This window comes from Podarcis gaigeae (genome assembly GCF_964106915.1).
Source record: "Podarcis gaigeae genome assembly, chromosome: 2".
NCBI classification, from domain to species: Eukaryota; Metazoa; Chordata; class Lepidosauria; order Squamata; family Lacertidae; genus Podarcis; species Podarcis gaigeae.
In genome coordinates, this window is record NC_139679.1 from 42,639,699 (window position 1) to 42,657,305 (window position 17,607).

At 47.5% G+C, this 17,607-nt stretch overlaps 1 protein-coding gene across 4 annotated transcripts in view; it reads right to left on the reverse strand.

Annotated features, from left to right (window-relative positions):
- The window catches only part of NDEL1 (nudE neurodevelopment protein 1 like 1), a 47,476-nt gene extending 41,630 nt beyond the window's left edge, over positions 1-5,846 (reverse strand). For 2 of the 4 annotated variants that reach the window (XR_014560976.1, XM_083725917.1), the window contains exon 1: positions 5,692-5,846. Coding sequence is in view for 3 of the 4 variants with exons in the window: in XM_083725917.1 (XP_083582043.1) it covers positions 5,692-5,805 (114 nt within the window). In the remaining variant the exon portion in view is untranslated. The remainder of the gene's footprint in view (positions 1-5,691) is intronic. The other 2 variants (XM_083725919.1, XM_083725918.1) reach the window with 2 other exon arrangements.
- Positions 5,847-17,607: the final 11,761 nt, after the last annotated feature.

Below are 17,607 nucleotides of genomic sequence, written 5' to 3' on the forward strand. Positions count from 1 at the left end.
GACATACATGTGTGTTTTGTACTGGAGTGTCTGTACCAGAGTGCTTTGTTGTTGTTTAGTCGTTTAGTCATGTCCGACTCCTCGTGACCCCATGGACCAGAGCACGTCAGGGACTCCTGTCTTCCACTGCTTCCCGCAGTTTGGTCAAACTCATGCTGGTAGCTTCGAGAACACTCTCCAACCATCTCGTCCTCTGTCGTCCCCTTCTCCTTGTGCCCTCAATCTTGTACCAGAGTGCAACATATCTAATAATGAGAAGCAGCCATTGAACACAAACTTAATTAAGGAAAGTGCCCAGTTTCACAGGCAGTGCTCTGCTTCTGCCATAGCAATTTGTATCGCTGTGCTTGCGGCCTGTGGTTTCTAATGAAGATGAGGACAGCTGCAGCAGCCTTCTCAATGCCTCTGGCTTAATGCCCGCTGGATATATGGTGTCTATGAGGAAGGAAGTTACTGCACACCTCTCTAAAGCCTTACCATAAAGGAAGTGCCCATGGCATGCCCTCTCTGTTATGGTTCCTGTGCCACAATATGGCAGGAGTGCTGCTGGCTATAAAGACCAATGAGAATAGGCCAACTCAGATCCACAGTGCATCAGTTCCCAGGCACTGCTTTCTCCCCGCCCCCTTCCCCATAAAGGCCCATGTAATGGATTCAAAGCCATTGATATTCCAGCAATGGAAGGAAACTCGCTTTTCAAATGCAAATCGCCCCACAGGAATGATCGTGGGATTTTGCCAGGGAGATGAGGCTCCCTGTTGCTGGGTAACAATTTTTTCAACAGAAGAGAGCAATTGCTCTTTGCAGCGCTGGGGGGTTAGTAATCAAGCCCAAGCCACCCCTACAGTACAGGATCCATCACTGTGGATCCGGCAGGCAATCCACAATGACAAGAACTGCCTGCAGCAGCTGGAGGTAGTAAAACAATGGGCATTGCTTCGATTGTGCAAAGGTAGTCGGATCAGACCACTGATCCATCTTGGCTTTTAGGCATGAGTCTCCCCCAGCCCTATTCTGGAAGTGTCAGAACCTGAGCCTGAGAGAAAACATGATGGGGGGAGGGGATCACAGATGGGGTCTCCCCTTACCTTTCTTTCAAGGTGGTCAAGGGTTGTTTGTAAGCATACCTCCTTTCATTCTACAAATAATATCTCTGGTGGTCTGCACTTTGCAGCTTCCCTTTCCTGAAAAGCTTATGTTGTCCTCAGCAGGGCTTTCTAGGAATGCCCTAAGGAATGCCTTTTTTCTTGTGCTAGTTCCTTTTTAAAATGAACTTTCCAAGCTCTGTGAAAGACTCCAGACATAAAAGACACTTTCTGACGGTCACTACTTTTGGGTGAGACTCAATCACATACCAGCAAATTCAGGCCTTGCAATTATAGCAGACTGGGAAGTCTTACACAAGACCCTCGCTTTCCCAAAATATCAGACTTTTGTGATAAGGAAAGTGATGGGGAGATGTGCTGGCTAGTGTGAGATAGCTCCTGCTTTGACACAAGGTCATCTCGCCTCTCCACAAACAAATCAACGAACAGGCAATCTGGAAGCACCCTTATTTGCTAAGAAGAAAGAAAGACAGAAGCTGACCTGAGAAGCTGCTATAGGTAAAGGACCTCTGGATGGTTAAGTCCAGTCAAAGGTGACTCTGGGGTTGTGGCACTCACCTCGCTTCTCAGGGCAAGGGAGCTGGCGTTTGTCCACAGACAGCTTTTCCGGGTCATGTGGCCAGCATGACTAAACAGCTTCTGGCTCAATGGAGCACTGTTATGGAAGCCAGAGTGCACAGAAACACAGTTTACCTCCCCGCCACAGCAGTACCTATTTATCTACTTGCACTGGTGTGCTTTTGAACTGCTCAGTTGGCAGGAGCTGGGACAGAGCAATGGACGCTCACCCTAGAAGCTCACCCTAGCTTCCCCTAGAAGCTGCTAGGAAACAGCAGCAACCCCATCCCCACTATTTAACATTGCAGAAAGAAGGCGAGGAAACCATTCAGTGCACTGTTGCTGGATTTAAAAGGACTCAAGAGAGGGCAGGCAGAGCCTCCAAGGAGCACCTCTTGCTCAGACAAACTCCTCCACGGCCAGCAAGAATAATAATCCGATTTGCTCCTGCGCCTTAAAGAGCTGGAGTTGCTTGGAGAGTTCCCATCAGGGTTCAATTGGATACCAAGTTAAGCAGGAATTACCTCTCCTGGGTATATAATCAGGGATAAAACCATATAAATCTTGAGGTAAGAAATTAGGTTTATTGGACATACTGGAGAAAATTACATTGTATGCACAGATGCAGAAAGGCACAGAGAGACAGGGAGTTTGGGGGTGGGGGACAGAAAGGAGGAGGGGGAAGATGGATAGTACTTAATCCCAATTGCCAGTTCTTCCTGTCTCCTTATTAACACCATCAGCATCTTTGCCGAGGTGCTGCTGAGCTGACACTCTAGATTATGAAAGTAAATTAACCCCTAACCTCCTTTGCTTGTTGGTGGAAACTGCGTGCTCATTCCCACTCCTGGGGAGAGAATGCAAGGCTCTGGTGACTGTCCTGTTGTTTTGTAAATTAGAGAGAGGAGGAGGAAGTTGGTGCCTTATCCCCCCTTTTAATGACAGGAAAGGGAAAAAATTGAATGAGAAGCCCAAGGAACAGTGCGACTGCTGGGTTATATTCCCTTCCTGCTCATCTCCCATTACCTCACAATGCAGAAAACAGCTTCTCTCTCCTCCACTGTCACCTCTCTTGCCTAAATAAGAAGATGCCACTGAGATCATTCAGGCTGACCCAGTGTAGGTTGTCAGGCCTCAAGGGTTCCCCCACCCCAGATGCACCCCCCAATTTTTCCTTTGTCATAGGCCCTTATAAAAAGTACTCACAAGGGAAATGTGTGTGTGTGCAATATTTGATATGTGTCTACATATAGCGGAACCTCGGGTTGCGAACACGATCTGTGCAGGAGGCACGTTCGCAACCCACAGCGTTCACTACCCACAGCGCTGCGTCTGCGCACGTGCCGGTCGCGATCCGGCACTTTGGCGCATGTGCAAAGCACAATTTAGCACTTCTGTGCATGCACAAGCGCCAGAACCCAGAAGTAACCCGTTCCGGTACTTCCGGGTTTGGCGCGGTGCGCAACCTGAAATCATGTGACCTGAAGCGTCTGTAACCCGAGGTACCACTGTATTATGCTTTGCCTGCCTTACTTTTCCACCACATACCTCCAGCAACTCTTCCTCCATTACAATATCCCCGCCTAGGGAAAATAAAACCCTCAAGAACCACCAGTGCTGCTGGATGAGGCCAAAATAAGATGTAGTTCAGCATCTCACAGTGGCCAGTTAGATGCCCTAATGAGAAGCTCACAGGGAAGACCTGTGGTGGGAGGGGACCCTCTTCCTGTTGCTCCCCAGCAACTAGTATTCAGAGGCCTGCTATCTCTGATCTGGAAGGAAACATGTAAGTCATCATGACCAGTAACCACTGATAGCTGCATAACCTTCATGAATTTAACTTTGTCTTACAAGTGTCTGGGTTGGTCGCCATATCTTGTGGTAGCAAACTCCATAGTTTAACTGTACACTGTGAAGACATATGTCCTCTTGCCTGTCTTGAATCTTCTACTATTCATCTTAATTGGATGATCCTGAATTCTAGTATTATTGGGGGACAGGGCTTCTCTTTCTTCACTTTCTCCACACTTCTGTCATGTTTCCCCTCCCCCATCTACTGGCCTCTTTTTTCCTAATCTAACAAGCCCCAAACAGTGCCACTGTTGCTCCAGTCCCCTTCATCATTTTGCTTGCCCCTTTCTGCCCCTTTTCCAGCTCCAAAATATTCATGTTGAGCTGCATACTGATGGCTTCCTTCAGCTAAGATGCAGTATGAGTCAGATACCGAAAGCATGAATGAAGTCAGGTTCTGGAGAAGGGCAGCTAGTCTTCCTTCTGGGACACCAAAGTTTGATTGATTCCATTTCGTTTAGGCTGACTTACAACTTTTCCCTATTGTCTTTCTTAAGAGACAGTGTGGTGTCAGCAGTCCCTTTCATGGTGTGGTTTTTTTTAAATGTTATGCAATACATACTTAGTCATACGCACTGAGCCAGGTTAAAGGAATCTGCTAGATCACATTCTTGACCTCCCATTTTTAACCATATTCCTTAGCTGTCACAATGTTAGCCACAGAAAAGATGCATTCTCTCTCTCTCTCTCTCTCTCTCTCTCTCTCTCTCACACACACACACACACACACACAGTGTGCAGCCACCCATTCTCCCTTAGAGATCTGCAAGCTCCTTTGGAGTATAGAGAGCATTCGGTTTCTCCTGACACCTTGAAGAGCCAAATATTTTAATTTACAGCAACTGGAAAAATCGCCACTGCCTGCTGATTAGGATGGAAAGGGAAGTTGTCAGCATGAACTGCAGCAATTTTTTAAGACCTTCCGAGTAGTGAGACAGATGGCTACATCCTTTTTATTGGGATGCTCCATATAATTAGACCATTCCGGAGACCCCAACTTGACCTGTACTGTAGCCCTTACTTTCATCATCTCGTGCTGCTGACCTGGGTGTAGTTTAGTACTCATCTGTAGACCCCCTTTGCTTAGGTTAGGGGAAAGTTCTTGAGGATGGGAGGGGGCAGTGTAAGTGGAAACATCCCTGCCCTTTCAAAATGAGTCTGGTATTCATCCCAAAGTGGTAGCCTGACCTCTACCCCACCATCTCCATCCCCACAAGCTCCACCAGATGGCCGGAGTTGGATTTCCATCCAGACAGTCTAAGCAAAGATAGGTCAGTCGGGCGCTAGCTTAGTGCTTCCTTGTTACGGATCTCAGACAGGCGGGGAAGGATAAAAAGCATCAGCTGGTGGCAGGTTTACAGAGGCCGACTAGTAAAGCAGACAGTTTGTGACTTTTATGTCGAACCCTCTCCTCTGGTCTGTGCAAGCTGTGTAACACTGGGAGCAGAACATGAAACAGAATCAATTCCCCCCCTTCCCCCTACAGTGTACAAATCCAGTGTTAAAGTACAGCAGTTGAAAAAAGAAAAGGCTAAGTTTGTCATGCTTTCCTCCTGACTGACTCCTCCACCTGGAATCCAGGATCCATCCACATTACAAACCTAAATCCACTTAAAAGCTGAGGGTTGCAGTTTTCTAGTTCTGAGAATACTCAGTTTGAGATCTTTTGTCTCCTCCTTCACAGAACTCTCATTCCCAGAATTCCTTCACAGGGGAAAGGTCGTAGTTCAGTGACAGAGCATCTGCTTTGAATTCCATCCCACAATACCTTATTTCTTGTTTTGTTGCACTCTGATATAGGCTGTAGGGCCCCTCTTGGCCTGGAGACAGCACCTGCTCCTTTAACAGTTCCAAGGTGCACTAATTGCCATTACTTAATAAAGGCTCACTGGTCAAATAGCTGCATTTTCTGAGCATACAGAGAGTAGCACTGGAATACATCTGGACTAAGGGCTTATACAGAAATCGTTTCCCCAAGCCAAGCCTTCACTAATTGTCCTTCAGAGAACACACAGACAGGCACAGTGCAAAGCCTTTCTCTCAACTCCCATTGGAGTTCTCTCACTGCTTGAGCCCATCTTTCTTCCTGGAACATCAGTGTTGGTAGCTGCACCAGAAATTTCACATTCCGCCTGACCTCCTGCACACATTCTTAAACCAGCGGGTGTCTTCTTACCTCCTCCTGGATCTCAGCCTTCCTTTGGTGGCAAGCAAAGAAGAACTCTCTCCTAAGAGGCGCAGGGGCATGTGAATCGTCTGTTATCCTCTTTAGGCAAACAAAGGTGCTCATCCTACAAAAATGAAGGAGGAGGGTTGAGGCAATTGAAAGGATTGGGAAACACACCTTCATCACCAGATCTCCTCCTGTGGTTCATTATGCAGTTGTCCTAAGCCTTTGGGAAGTAGATAGTCGAGCTGTTAACTGCAGGCTTGGCCTGCTTACAATGAGGACAGCTTGGAGCTACTGGCATCTTTAAGATATTAATTCCACCTTTGTAGTTCTCACTGTGATGGGCCCTGGGGACTCATCATGCAAAGAGTGGCATGTATGAGCTTCTCAAGAACCTGCCCATGCCATAGTTGCACTGGGCAATGCAAGGATGCAGTCCAAGTGTTAGCATGCCCCTGGCCCTGCAGCTGTTTTTTTACCCTAAGCAAAGAATAAATGTCCTAAGAGATGAACACCAGGCAAGGGTTGTTGATGCCTGCAGAAACAGATCTCTGCAGCACCTGGCTTTTCTGACCTGCTCCAGCATGGAGAGAGCCTGGGGTTCCCATTTCCTGCCAGCGCCAAATGCCAGCTGGCATCACCTGGGATTTGTGGGCGGAAGAAAATAGATGCCTCGAGAGATAGGGCCATAGTTCCCAGCTGATGTGTCCTTTTTGTTTTAAGATGTCTTGGCATCCCACCTCACATATAAGGAGGTTCAGCAGAGATGATTCTTGAAGGTGGTTCCCATCAAGATGCTGCCAGGTTTCAACTCTGGAAATTGTTGTCTACCCCATTAAACTATTTTAGAACATTGCATAGCAGATGCCACCACTTTTCACTTCTCAGGAGACAAGAACTTTGTCCAGTTTAGTTCTAGGATGATCTATGAGGTCTCAGCTTCTTCAGAAAGAAATGCCATTCTGACTGTCTTTTAGTAGCACCTCTCTCTCTCTCAGGGGACATGGGTGGCACTGTGGGTTAAACCACAGAGCCTAGGACTTGCCGATCAGAAGGTTGGCGGTTCGAATCCCCGCGACGGGGTGAGCTCCTGTTGCTCGGTCCCTGCTCCTGCCAACCTAGCAGTTTGAAAGCACGTCAAAGTGCAAGTAGATAAATAGGTACCGCTCCAGCGGGAAGGTAAACGGCGTTTCTATGTGTTGCTCTGGTTTGCCAGAAGCGGCTTAGTCATGCTGGCCACATGACCTGGAAGCTGTACACCGGCTCCCTGGCCAATGAAGCGAGATGAGCACGACTGGACCTAATGGTCAGGGGTCCCTTTACCTTTACCTTTACCTTTACCTTTACTCTCTCTCGCAGCATGAAACCACTTGGAACAACTTTTTGATTCATGGCTCTGGACTTACTTTCCCAAACTTTTATAATAACCTCCAGTAAGAACATAAGACTGCAAGAAGAACCCTCTGGCATCAGGCCAGCATCCTGTTTCCATCATGGCCAACCAGATGCCTCTGAAAAGCCCATATGCAGACATGAATGCAATAACACTATTCCCATGCAAATTACCCAGCAGCTAGAATCTGATGTCGAAGTAGTATACAGCCCTTATGAATAGCAGCCACTGATAAGCCTTCTCCTCCATGGATTGGTCTAACTCCCTTTCAGTGTCATTCAAGGTGGGCTGTGGCAGCAAATTCCATAGTTTAGCTATGCACTGTGTGAAGAAATACTTCCCTTTGTCATTTCCCAGTCTCTTACCGATTGGCTTCACTGGGTGATTCTAGGCTGTGTATACACCATACATTTAAACACACACACCTCAAAGAATACTGGGAACTGTAGTTCACACCCTGCAGAGCTACAATTCTCAGCACCCTTTAAAAAACTACAGTTCCCAGGATTCTTTGAAGGGGTGTGTGTTTGACTGTGCTTTCTATGTGTGGTGTGCACACAGACTCGGAGTGGAAGAAAAACTCTATCCAGTTTCTCCACACAACACACATGCATCTTTCTTTACTTCTATAATCTCCACAACGCACTCTTGCTAAAAAGGCCCCCAACACTGTAAACGCTGTTCCTCACGGCGGCGTTACTGCAGCCCCTGGTTATTCTTCTTGCCCTTTCCTGCTATTCAGAAGAAAGTATTTGATGAAAACGAGTTTTAGGATTTGCACAAATAGCCTGAACTAGCACAAAGGCTTCGGATGTTCTGCATTGCCCTAATCTGAGAATATGCACTGGTTAGACTAGAAACAACACATTGTCCTTTCCAACTCAGAGCCCTATTTCACACCCAGTTGCATAAATCTAAGCATAAATCTTGTTTAAGGCATGAGAATAATCTGGCAAGGGAGTCTCAAACAGAGAGGCATAAGCACAGCCTCTTGAACCCCAAGGCAATGCATGCTGAAACTTAAACAAAGAAATGTTTATTTAAGAAGAAAGAAGCATTATAGTCATTGGTCTCATAGAGAGAAAAAGCAGCATAGAACTTGCATGCCTTTATTGTGCTCAACCGACTCCTGCACACTGCCGGGTTGCCTGGCCTAGTGGGAGGGGCATGACCTGCGTCCCCCAGCTGCGCTCTGTGATGGAATCCATATGAAAAAATTAGAATGCAACACCAACAGAGCCGTGTTTCCTATTGGGCTTACTGGTGCATTGTGCCAGGGCGCTGGCCTCTCAGGGGCACCCCAGTGAGTGGGGGAGCTGCATGGCTTTGCTGGTGGCCTCCCCTTTCCCTGCATGCCCGTCAGCTGTGCCCCGTCAACCATATGGCTGGTGGGCGTGCAGCTTGCCTCTTGTGATGGCCTGGGACTCGGAACCAAAGGAATCTCAGTCCGCACCGGATCCTCTGCCTCAGGTGGCATCTGAACCAAGTCTGGGCCTGATTCTGAAGAGCCCCAGTCTGCACAGGTTCCCCTGCAACAAGCTCCAGCTGGGCCGAGTCAGGGGCCTGAGCCTGCCCTGGCTCCAGATGTGGGAATTACCTCGTTGCCCTCTGCTGGGCAATCACGTGCAGCTGCTCCACTACCAGTTGGGTCAGGAGAGGCTGAGGTGGCCTCTGAGTCTAGTAACCCACCGACATCACCCAAGCTGCAGAGACTCAGGTCTGAGAGGAGAGACCTGAGTACTCGCAGGAGGAGTGCCCGCCTTCAGGTGAGACAGGGAGGTGAGTCACCGAGGGATCAGGACTGGCCATTACCCTGCCCAGGTTATGGGAGCAACATTGCTGTATGCTAGATCCTGCCTGAGATCCTGTGCTTGAAGTAGCCTGCTTTCCTGCCTTGTGTCTTGCCTTGGCCCTGTTGGACTGACTCCTTTTGGAATCCTTGGATTCGGGACCAGACCTGGACCACATTGCTCGGGTTAACCCCTGGGCCCAGCACACCTCCCAAGCCTTTGCGGGAGTAGAGCGATCTCCGCTTGGAAGCTGTGCCCCGCCAACCAAATGGCTGGCGGGCATGCAGCTTCCTTCCCAAGCCTCCGTGGGAGGAGAGTGATCCCCACAGAGGCTTGGGAAAAGGTTGACAACTCTGGGAAAAGGATGGGCGCCAGAGGGATCTTTGAACCACGGTGCCAGATATGCTTAAGATGGCCCTAAACGCCAATGTGCATTTGGCAGGAAGTTCCACACCCATGCCTGTGTTAAAGGAAAAAGTCATGCAAGCAGGAAAAGTGACAGATAAGTCCACAAGAAGAGCCCTGCTGGATCTGGCAAGCGGCCCATTTAGTCCAGCATTCGGTTCTCAAAAGTGGACAGATGCTTGCAGGAAACCTGAGCAAAGGATCACTCTTTCCTCCTGTAGTTTCCAGCAACTGGCATTCAGAAGCATTACTGCCTCTGACTATGGATGAAGGTTCAGGTGGAAGGGGAGAGAAAGATGCTATTTAGGTGCCATCGAAATATGGGTGACAGTATGAGATGCCATGGGAGGGACTTGACGACAAGGGGGCACGGGGCCAAGAGCAGAGCTCTAGAAGTGGAAGACCTGGGCAGTGGCGTAGCGTGGGTTGTCAGCACCCGGGGCAAGGCAAGTAATTTGTGCCCCCTAACCCGTGGATTTGCGCCCCCTAACCCATGGATTTGCGCCCCCTAACCCCCAGATGTTGCACCCGGTGCGGCCGGCCCCCCCTGCAACCCCACGCTACACCACTGGACCTGGGGCAACAGAGGGGAAGAGCAAACCAGGAGCTCCCATTGACCAGCCTTGCAGGTATGATCCAAAGGGTAGAAAGAAAACAAGTTGAAGGAAGATGCACTGAAGAAGCCATGGAGTAAACTGCTGGAGACAATGAATAAATAACACAAGGCTGGGGGAGAGGTAGGAGCAGCCAGCAGGAAGGGGAGCTGCCACAGACCAGGCCCCCTGGCAGCAGTGTCCCTGTTGTGTATACCACAACATGAAGAGGTTGCAGGGCAGGGTGGTGGCAAGGGCAGGGTGGTTTGGGCACACCAGCCGAGGCAACCCAGCACTCCCAGCCGTGTGTATGCCCTGGCTTGGCATTGCCCCCCCCACACCCTACCTCGGTATGGACTCCTCCCTGCTCCCAGGGAATAGAATCAAATCAGAGAATTAAAAACCTTTAAGGGACTGAGTAGGACCTGAAACCATTTTTTTAATAGTTAAACTTTCTACTCCCAGCAGCACTCATCCGTGCCACTAGCCTCAAACAACCCATGGATAGCATTTTATACAGTGGGCTTGCCGATCAGAAGGTTGGTGGTTCGAATCCCCATGACGGAATGAGCTCCCGTTGCTCTGTCCCAGCTCCTGCCAACCTAGCAGTTCGAAAGCATGCCAGTGCAAGCAGATAAATAGGTACCGCTGTGGTACCCTGCTATTTGACCCAGATTATAATGACCTCATATCCTCCAGTTTTCCTTATTTTCCAGTGATAGTTACTCCTCTTTTCCTTTGCTTGTCTGGGTAGCATTGTGCTATTGCCAGTACAAGGAGATAAATAGGTACTGCTGTGGCTGGAAGGTAAACAGCATTTCCTTGTACTCTGGCACTCGTCACAGTGTCCTATTGCGCCACAAGCAGTTTAGTCATGCTGGCCACATGACCTGGAAAGCTGTCTGTGGAAAAACACCGGCTCACTCAGTATGAAAAGTGAGATGAGCGCTGCACCCCATACTCACCTTTGACTGGACTTACCGTAATCATCCAGGGGTCCTTTACTTTTACATTTTACAGTGCCTACTAAGGAGTAAAGTTTGATGAAGAGGGGCTTGCAGTTGTAATGCCTTATCTATCTGCTGTAGTCCTGATTGTTAAATTAATGGAATCTCCGATAGATTCTCTTTCCCCACCATCTGACGCATCTCCCTGCCTCCACAGCCTCTGCTGTCATAGAGCTGGACTGAAGTTTGGCACCAAGCAAAAGCAAGGGGAGCAGACTCATTGGGACCTCTAGTGTCCAGAGAACAAATAGCAAAGATTTCTCTCTCTCTCTCTCTCTCTCTCTCTCTCTCTCTCTCTCTCTCACACACACACACACACACACACACACCCCCACACACCCACACACACACCCGGCTATCTATCTACAAACCTCAGTAACCTGTAGTGGTAAGATCCAGTTTGTCTGACCATGGAATGAGCTAGCTGTCTCATGGATATTAACTTCATGAAACATACACTCTCACCCCCCTCACCCCCTGCACACTTATGCATGCAATTTCTAGAATTTCACCACTAGGAAGAATCTAAAATAACATCATCTTAATTGCCATTTTTCATTTAATCATTTGTGCAAAGAATACTCTGAAATGCACAACAGCCAAATTGCCTTCATCTGACAGCTTAAAAAAGTGCACTTTGATACGGAGGATGTGTTGGGGCACATTTCTAAGCCGACCCCAAGCACAGCGAAATCTCCTCTTCTGTGATTCAGAGGAGGAGCAGGACCTTACTATGGGCCTCAGCTCAGAGTAGGGTTGCAAGTGGTTCACATGTCCTGATAGGACCCCTAGCCCAGCTCCAGACCTTCCACTATCACCCCCCAGGACCCTAGTCTGTTTTTGAGCTGAATCTCAAGTGCTGGTTTTGACTTTAAAGTCCATCATGGTTTAGGACCAGCCTATGCAGAGAGCTGCCTGTCTCCACATTTGCCTACCTGTACATTAAGGTCTTAAATGGAGGTAAACCTGCAGGGACCCCTTTCCACCTCAGGTGTGGAAGGTGCCTAGCAAGATAGAGGGCCTTCTCAGTGGTGACACCCTAGTTGCAGGATGCTCTTCCCAGTGAGATTCTTATTGCCCTTTGGTGCCAGGAAAAAACCTTTTTTTATTTTCCCAAGATCTTAAGATACCATTTTAATCCTGCTGACTCTTCTGTGTTGCTTTTATGATTTTGTGACTTGTGAGAGTGTAGTAGTTACTTGTCAGGGAACTGCCATCAGCTCAGAGGCAAGAGGTGGAAGGGCAGCTGCGTTACAGGGAGCCTCCAAAGATCGTGAGAAGCAACACTTCCTCTGCGGAGGAGGGAATCCCCGCTTCTAGTGGGGAAGAGATGCAGGGCTCGGAGGATGCAAGAGAGAGCCAAGACACTGTGCATGAGCAAAGCGCGGGGGGGGGGGGAGGCAGGTCCCCCTTTACCCCCACCCTCTCTGCGCAGTAGGTTTACGCGCAGAGAGGGGATGCGTAGGATGGGGGTCAAGAGACTACTCTGCTGGGGAAAGTTGAAGGACCGCCCACTCAGATTCTGCTAGTGACTGAGCAAGACATGGAATTGAGATGTTCTGCACTGTAAATGTTTTTGCACTGATAATAAAGCCTTTGAAAAGACCAGTGGGGATCTTGCCTGTTCACTCTCGAGCAACCACGCCGGTAGGCATAACATTACTGTTTAATTCTTTTAGTCAACTGCCCTTGGGAATATGATGGAAGGTCAGAATAAATTATTTAAATTAATCAGTTCAAGTAGGCCCTGCTTAACTCATCAGACACCTTCCTGACAGCGTTGCTCCCAGTGCCTAGTGCCATAAACAGGATGGTCCAAAAGTGGCATGCCACAGTGCCACCTTGTGGGCATATGTGTCCTAGACTAGGCATGGAAGTGATAGCTGACAAAGGTCTGCAGGGTTGGAAAGAACAGGCTTCTTCCTTCTTCTTTTTTGCATTAATAAAATATGAAGACTTTAAGGATTTGCACAAATGGCCTGTTCAGTAATTTATCAGCCTCGACTTGTAACGAAACCTGGTCCAATTCACATTCAGTTTGCTTGCAATTTGTAGATTCAGTTTGGTCTTTATGAGATAACAGGATTTGTGAGATTTTCACTAGTAGCCTTTCGCTAAGATCACATTTATTTATTTTTTACATTTTGGAGTTATTTTTAAGGGAAATTGGTAAAAACGACACTGCCGACATGGGTTGCCATACGTCCGGATTTTCCCAGACATATTATTATTATTATTATTATTATTATTATTATTATTATTATTATTATTATTGCCAATTTCTGTCCAGACACTGCTTCTGACTGCGGTATTCCGGGTATGTCTGGGGAATTCAGGATGTATGGCTACCCTAATCAGCAAACTTTTGCTATGTCCTGAACAGAAGCCTGATCCACAGAAATTCAGCAGATTTACATTCACCCAGTGTACTTCAGATGATGGAGGGTTGCATTGCCAAACTGGTCTCTGTGCTTGAGCAGGCTAATATAGGAGGATGCAGTTCTTAAGATATCCTCATCCTATGCTGCTGAGGGCTTTAAAGATGATGATGATATCAAGCCCAACACCTTGAATTGGTACAAAACATGGAACAGAAACAAATGAAAGTAACATAATACTGGAGTCGTATTAAGGCTCTAGATAACTACTTACCAGCCACATTTTGTACTAATTGTTGTTTCTGATCTGTGTTCAAAAGCAGCCCCATGTAGAGTGCACTAAAGTAATCTAATTTGGATGTAACTAGGGCATGGGCCCTCTGTGGTTATGGCCTTGCCTAGCATATCACCAGTTAAACCTATGACAGTGTGAGTTTTAAATTCATTGGGTTTTCTGTTGTCATTTTTTGTGGGAAAGTCCTCCTGCAATTGGCAAGAGAGGGCAAACAGCGCTTCACTGTGGTAGAAGAGTGGCAGTGACACAGTCAACGAGTCCCGGCCGCAGCAAGCATGAATTACAGTGTGTGTCGGAGCAACACAGAAGGTGGCTCGAACTCTGAAGAGACAATGCTGTTAGTGAAGAACAGTGCATTCTGGAAAAAGGAAGGGTAACTCTGAGCTAACCAGCTTTGCTCTGGAGTCAAGAATCGTGGGGAGTGTGTGACTCAGGTCAGACTGGCCCAACCTGCTTCCAGGAGAAAGGGAAGACACCAGAGGCCTCATGCAAACACTCACAGTCATGATACCCAGGGCAAAGCTGTGATGTTCTTAAATGCAGTCCAGCCTGTAATCAGCTTCGATCACTACTTGCTCAGAGATGTTGTCTCCTGGAGAGGGTGGAATCCACAAAGAAACGTTGCTGCCTTGGCCTGGGCAAATGACAAAGTGATGCAGCATGTGTTATGTAATTTAGAGTTGTATAATCAACCTAGATGGACCTTGTCTTCTGTATCTCAATTAGCCAACACAGCTGTTATTTGAAAGCCAAATGAGAGGGATGGTACCCAAGTAGGATGAATGGTGCAGGACAAAGAAAGATTTTGTAAGGTATAGAAAGTCACCTGGAAGCAGCTGCAGCAGCAGGTGTTTCAGGGAACTGACACCTATACTTCTATGGTCCTGTGGGGAAGATTGAAGCTGATGACTGGGGAAACCCAACCAGATGGGTGGGGTATAAATAATAAAATTACCACCACCACCACCACTACTACTACTACTATTAATGTATGGGGGCCTCCAGCAGAACTGAGGCAGCCCCAAATATGCAAGCTATCTGGCTGCTCGCTGGCTCTTCACACTAGGCATATGAGGCAAGTAGATCACCCTTGCATTCCTAACTGGAACAAAGGTTACCAATTTCAAAGTGCCCCAAGAGTCCAAGGACTGTAGGATGAGCCAACCCTCAAGTGCCCTCTGAATCATCCCATACATTTCCCCACAGTTATCTGGGACCAGCCACTGTCTAAGACAGGATTCTTGGCTAAGTGGGCTGTTGCCCTAATTTCGCAGGCACTTGAATGATGATCTTGGTTGACAGGAGAGGCAGATCCTGCCGGTTAGGAACATTCCAGGGTATGGTCTGAAGGCACACTGCCTGGGAACCACATGGCACACTGCCTTCCATTCTGTTATGGAAGAAAGGCAGGATATAAATAAAATTTGCTAGCAAGTAGTGTATTATGTGTGCATGTATTACAGCCACTCCTCTCCCTCCTCTCAGGATCCATTCCTTCCTCCAGCCTCACCTGTCAGGAATCTCTGCAATTTACCCTATACACTCTGTTCTCTAGCAGTGGGTTCCTGTCTGAAATGACAGAAGGCTTTTGAATTATTATATGCAGGTAGAACTGGAAGCTGGTAGCTGAAATGTAACAGCACAATAAGGTAGGGGAGTCTATACCAGCCCAAGGCATGTAATTTTAGCATTTCATTTTCACTAAAAGTTTTGGGGGGTGTTTTTTAATGATGATGATTTTACTTAAATTTTACGCAGCTCATTTTTATGTTTGTCTTAGATTTTGCTTAGAGATCTTTCTAGGATTGTGTTTGTGTATTTGTGTGTGTGTGTGTGTGTGTGTGTGTGTGTGTGTATGTATGGGGACTTGTCTCTCTGCCACCTGAGAAGGATCCCAACGGTCTCATAATAATGCAACTACCGTGTCAGTATCTAAACCTGTTTGGCTGACTCAGTTGTATCTCTCAAGTTTCCAAATAAGTTGACTAGAGAAGAGGCAGAGTGTATGTATTTATACTCCTGGAGAATGGGGATACTACCCACCCTAGCCTGCAGCAAGGAGGTGCCCACTTGATCTGCCAAAATGTCTCTGTTCCCATTGTTGCTAGAAGTAGCAGGAGCTGATGGGCCTGTTTAGCCGGAGTCTATAAATAAATGTGGTGGTGAGCTCATAGTTTCATTTTGGCCTAGTTCTCACTGAGGGTGTAAATTCTGAATCAGGCCTGTACCACTTTGGACTGCAAGTGAGGTTCACATGATTAAATGTTCCTCAGCAAACCAACCAACCAACCAACCAACCAACCAACCAGCAAACCATGCACATGGAAAATTGGCACACCCTAGTCCAGACTGCTCCCCAACATGCTGGTTTTCTATGAAGCAGATTACATGGGATATAGAAACACAGGAAACTGCCTTATAATGAATCAGGCCACTGGTCCACTTATCTCAGCATGGTCTACCCCAGTGCTTTGTTTCTGAGGAGACGCAAGGGGACGCATACTCCTAAACACTTTGTGAATCCAAGTTTGGCCTCATTGAGGGGCAGTATTTCAATATGAGTAGGAAAATGAGAGTACCCCTGACATTTTTAAAAGAAAAAAACCACTGGTCTACCCAGATTGGTGGTGGTTCTCCAGGGTTCCAGGCAGGGATCTTCTTCCAGCCCTACTTGAAGGTGTCGGGGAATGAACTGGGGACCTTCTGACTGTAGAGCAGATGTTCCACCACTGAGTTATGGCCCTTCTCCTTCCATGACTGGATACCCTGCTATTGTGTAGGTATTGCATATCCAGCCACCTGTTTTCCCCAGTGGAGCAAATAGCAGCTTGGGAGGTGCAGATTAGAAAGGGGAAATGACCCAAGAGAAGGATTGAAGTCCCCTCCCACATGTCAGGACGCTGTCAGCAACTCCCAGCTAGTTGCCCAGGAAATTATAATGACAAGGAAAAGTTTCTTACAGTCCTTTTTTATTTCAATCTTTACAGAGAGAGGCTATAGAACCCAGCCTCTTGGATAATGGCATTGGCACGAGTGAATCCCCACCTACCATCTCTCCCATTTCCTCATTCATCATCCTCATCATCTCCTCTATAGGTGCTGCTAAGTGCCCTCTGTCTTTGAGCTCTTTGCTTGCCTACTTTTAAGGCTCTCCGGGTTCTGGAAGATGGAGGGTCTGGAATGCTTTCTAATGACAACGTGTCAGCCAGGTGTTGCTCTGGCTCTCCCATGATTTCCCAACTTTCCCCTTCATCTCCCTCTGAGCTGCGACCTCCCTCAAGCCCCTCTTGTAAATCTATACTGTCTTCCTCCTTCCTGGAAGGGTCAGGGTGCCCAGTCCCTGACACTGCTTCTTCTGTCAAAAGTGGAGCACCTTCATGGGTGCTTCCAACAAAAAGAGGAGACGATCCAATGGCCAATTCCATGTGGGTCATGTAGTTTGACCCACGGAGGAGGGTTGTTTATTCATGGTGGAATATTCCATGCTTCAAACTGTAATTCTGGATAGTCCAGAGACACAGGCTGACAGCCTCTGAGAGAAGGAATAACCCACAGAGAACGAACTGTATCCAAATCATCAGGCAGGAATGCTCGAGTACCACATTTGTAAATTGACTCAGAATGATGTGTCTTATTTGTGTCCTTCAAATACACATTATTTGGGACTTGGGTGGACTGTGGTGGGTTCCATTTCTCATTGGGTGGCCAATGACCTAACTGTGGAGGGTGCAGGAAATCTGGCATTAGGCTTCAATTAGCTGCAAATCCTGACATGCTGCTTTCCTTCTCTGTGCTTTAAGTTTCCAGGAAACTAAATGGGGTCAAGGATGACGAAGTTATCTCTTCATTCCAGTACCTTCTGGGAGGCTGGAATGCTAAGAGTATTAAGGCACAGCCCTTGCTGGACTGTACCACTTCCGATTGCATGTCAAAGATTGCTTGTTGAATTGTCCCTCAGAACAAAAGCTCCCTGTACATAGAAAATTAGTAGGTCAGAGGTGAATGAGTTTATGCTAGCCTTCTCCTGGGCCTGATAGTTTTCAACATGCAGCTTTTTATGT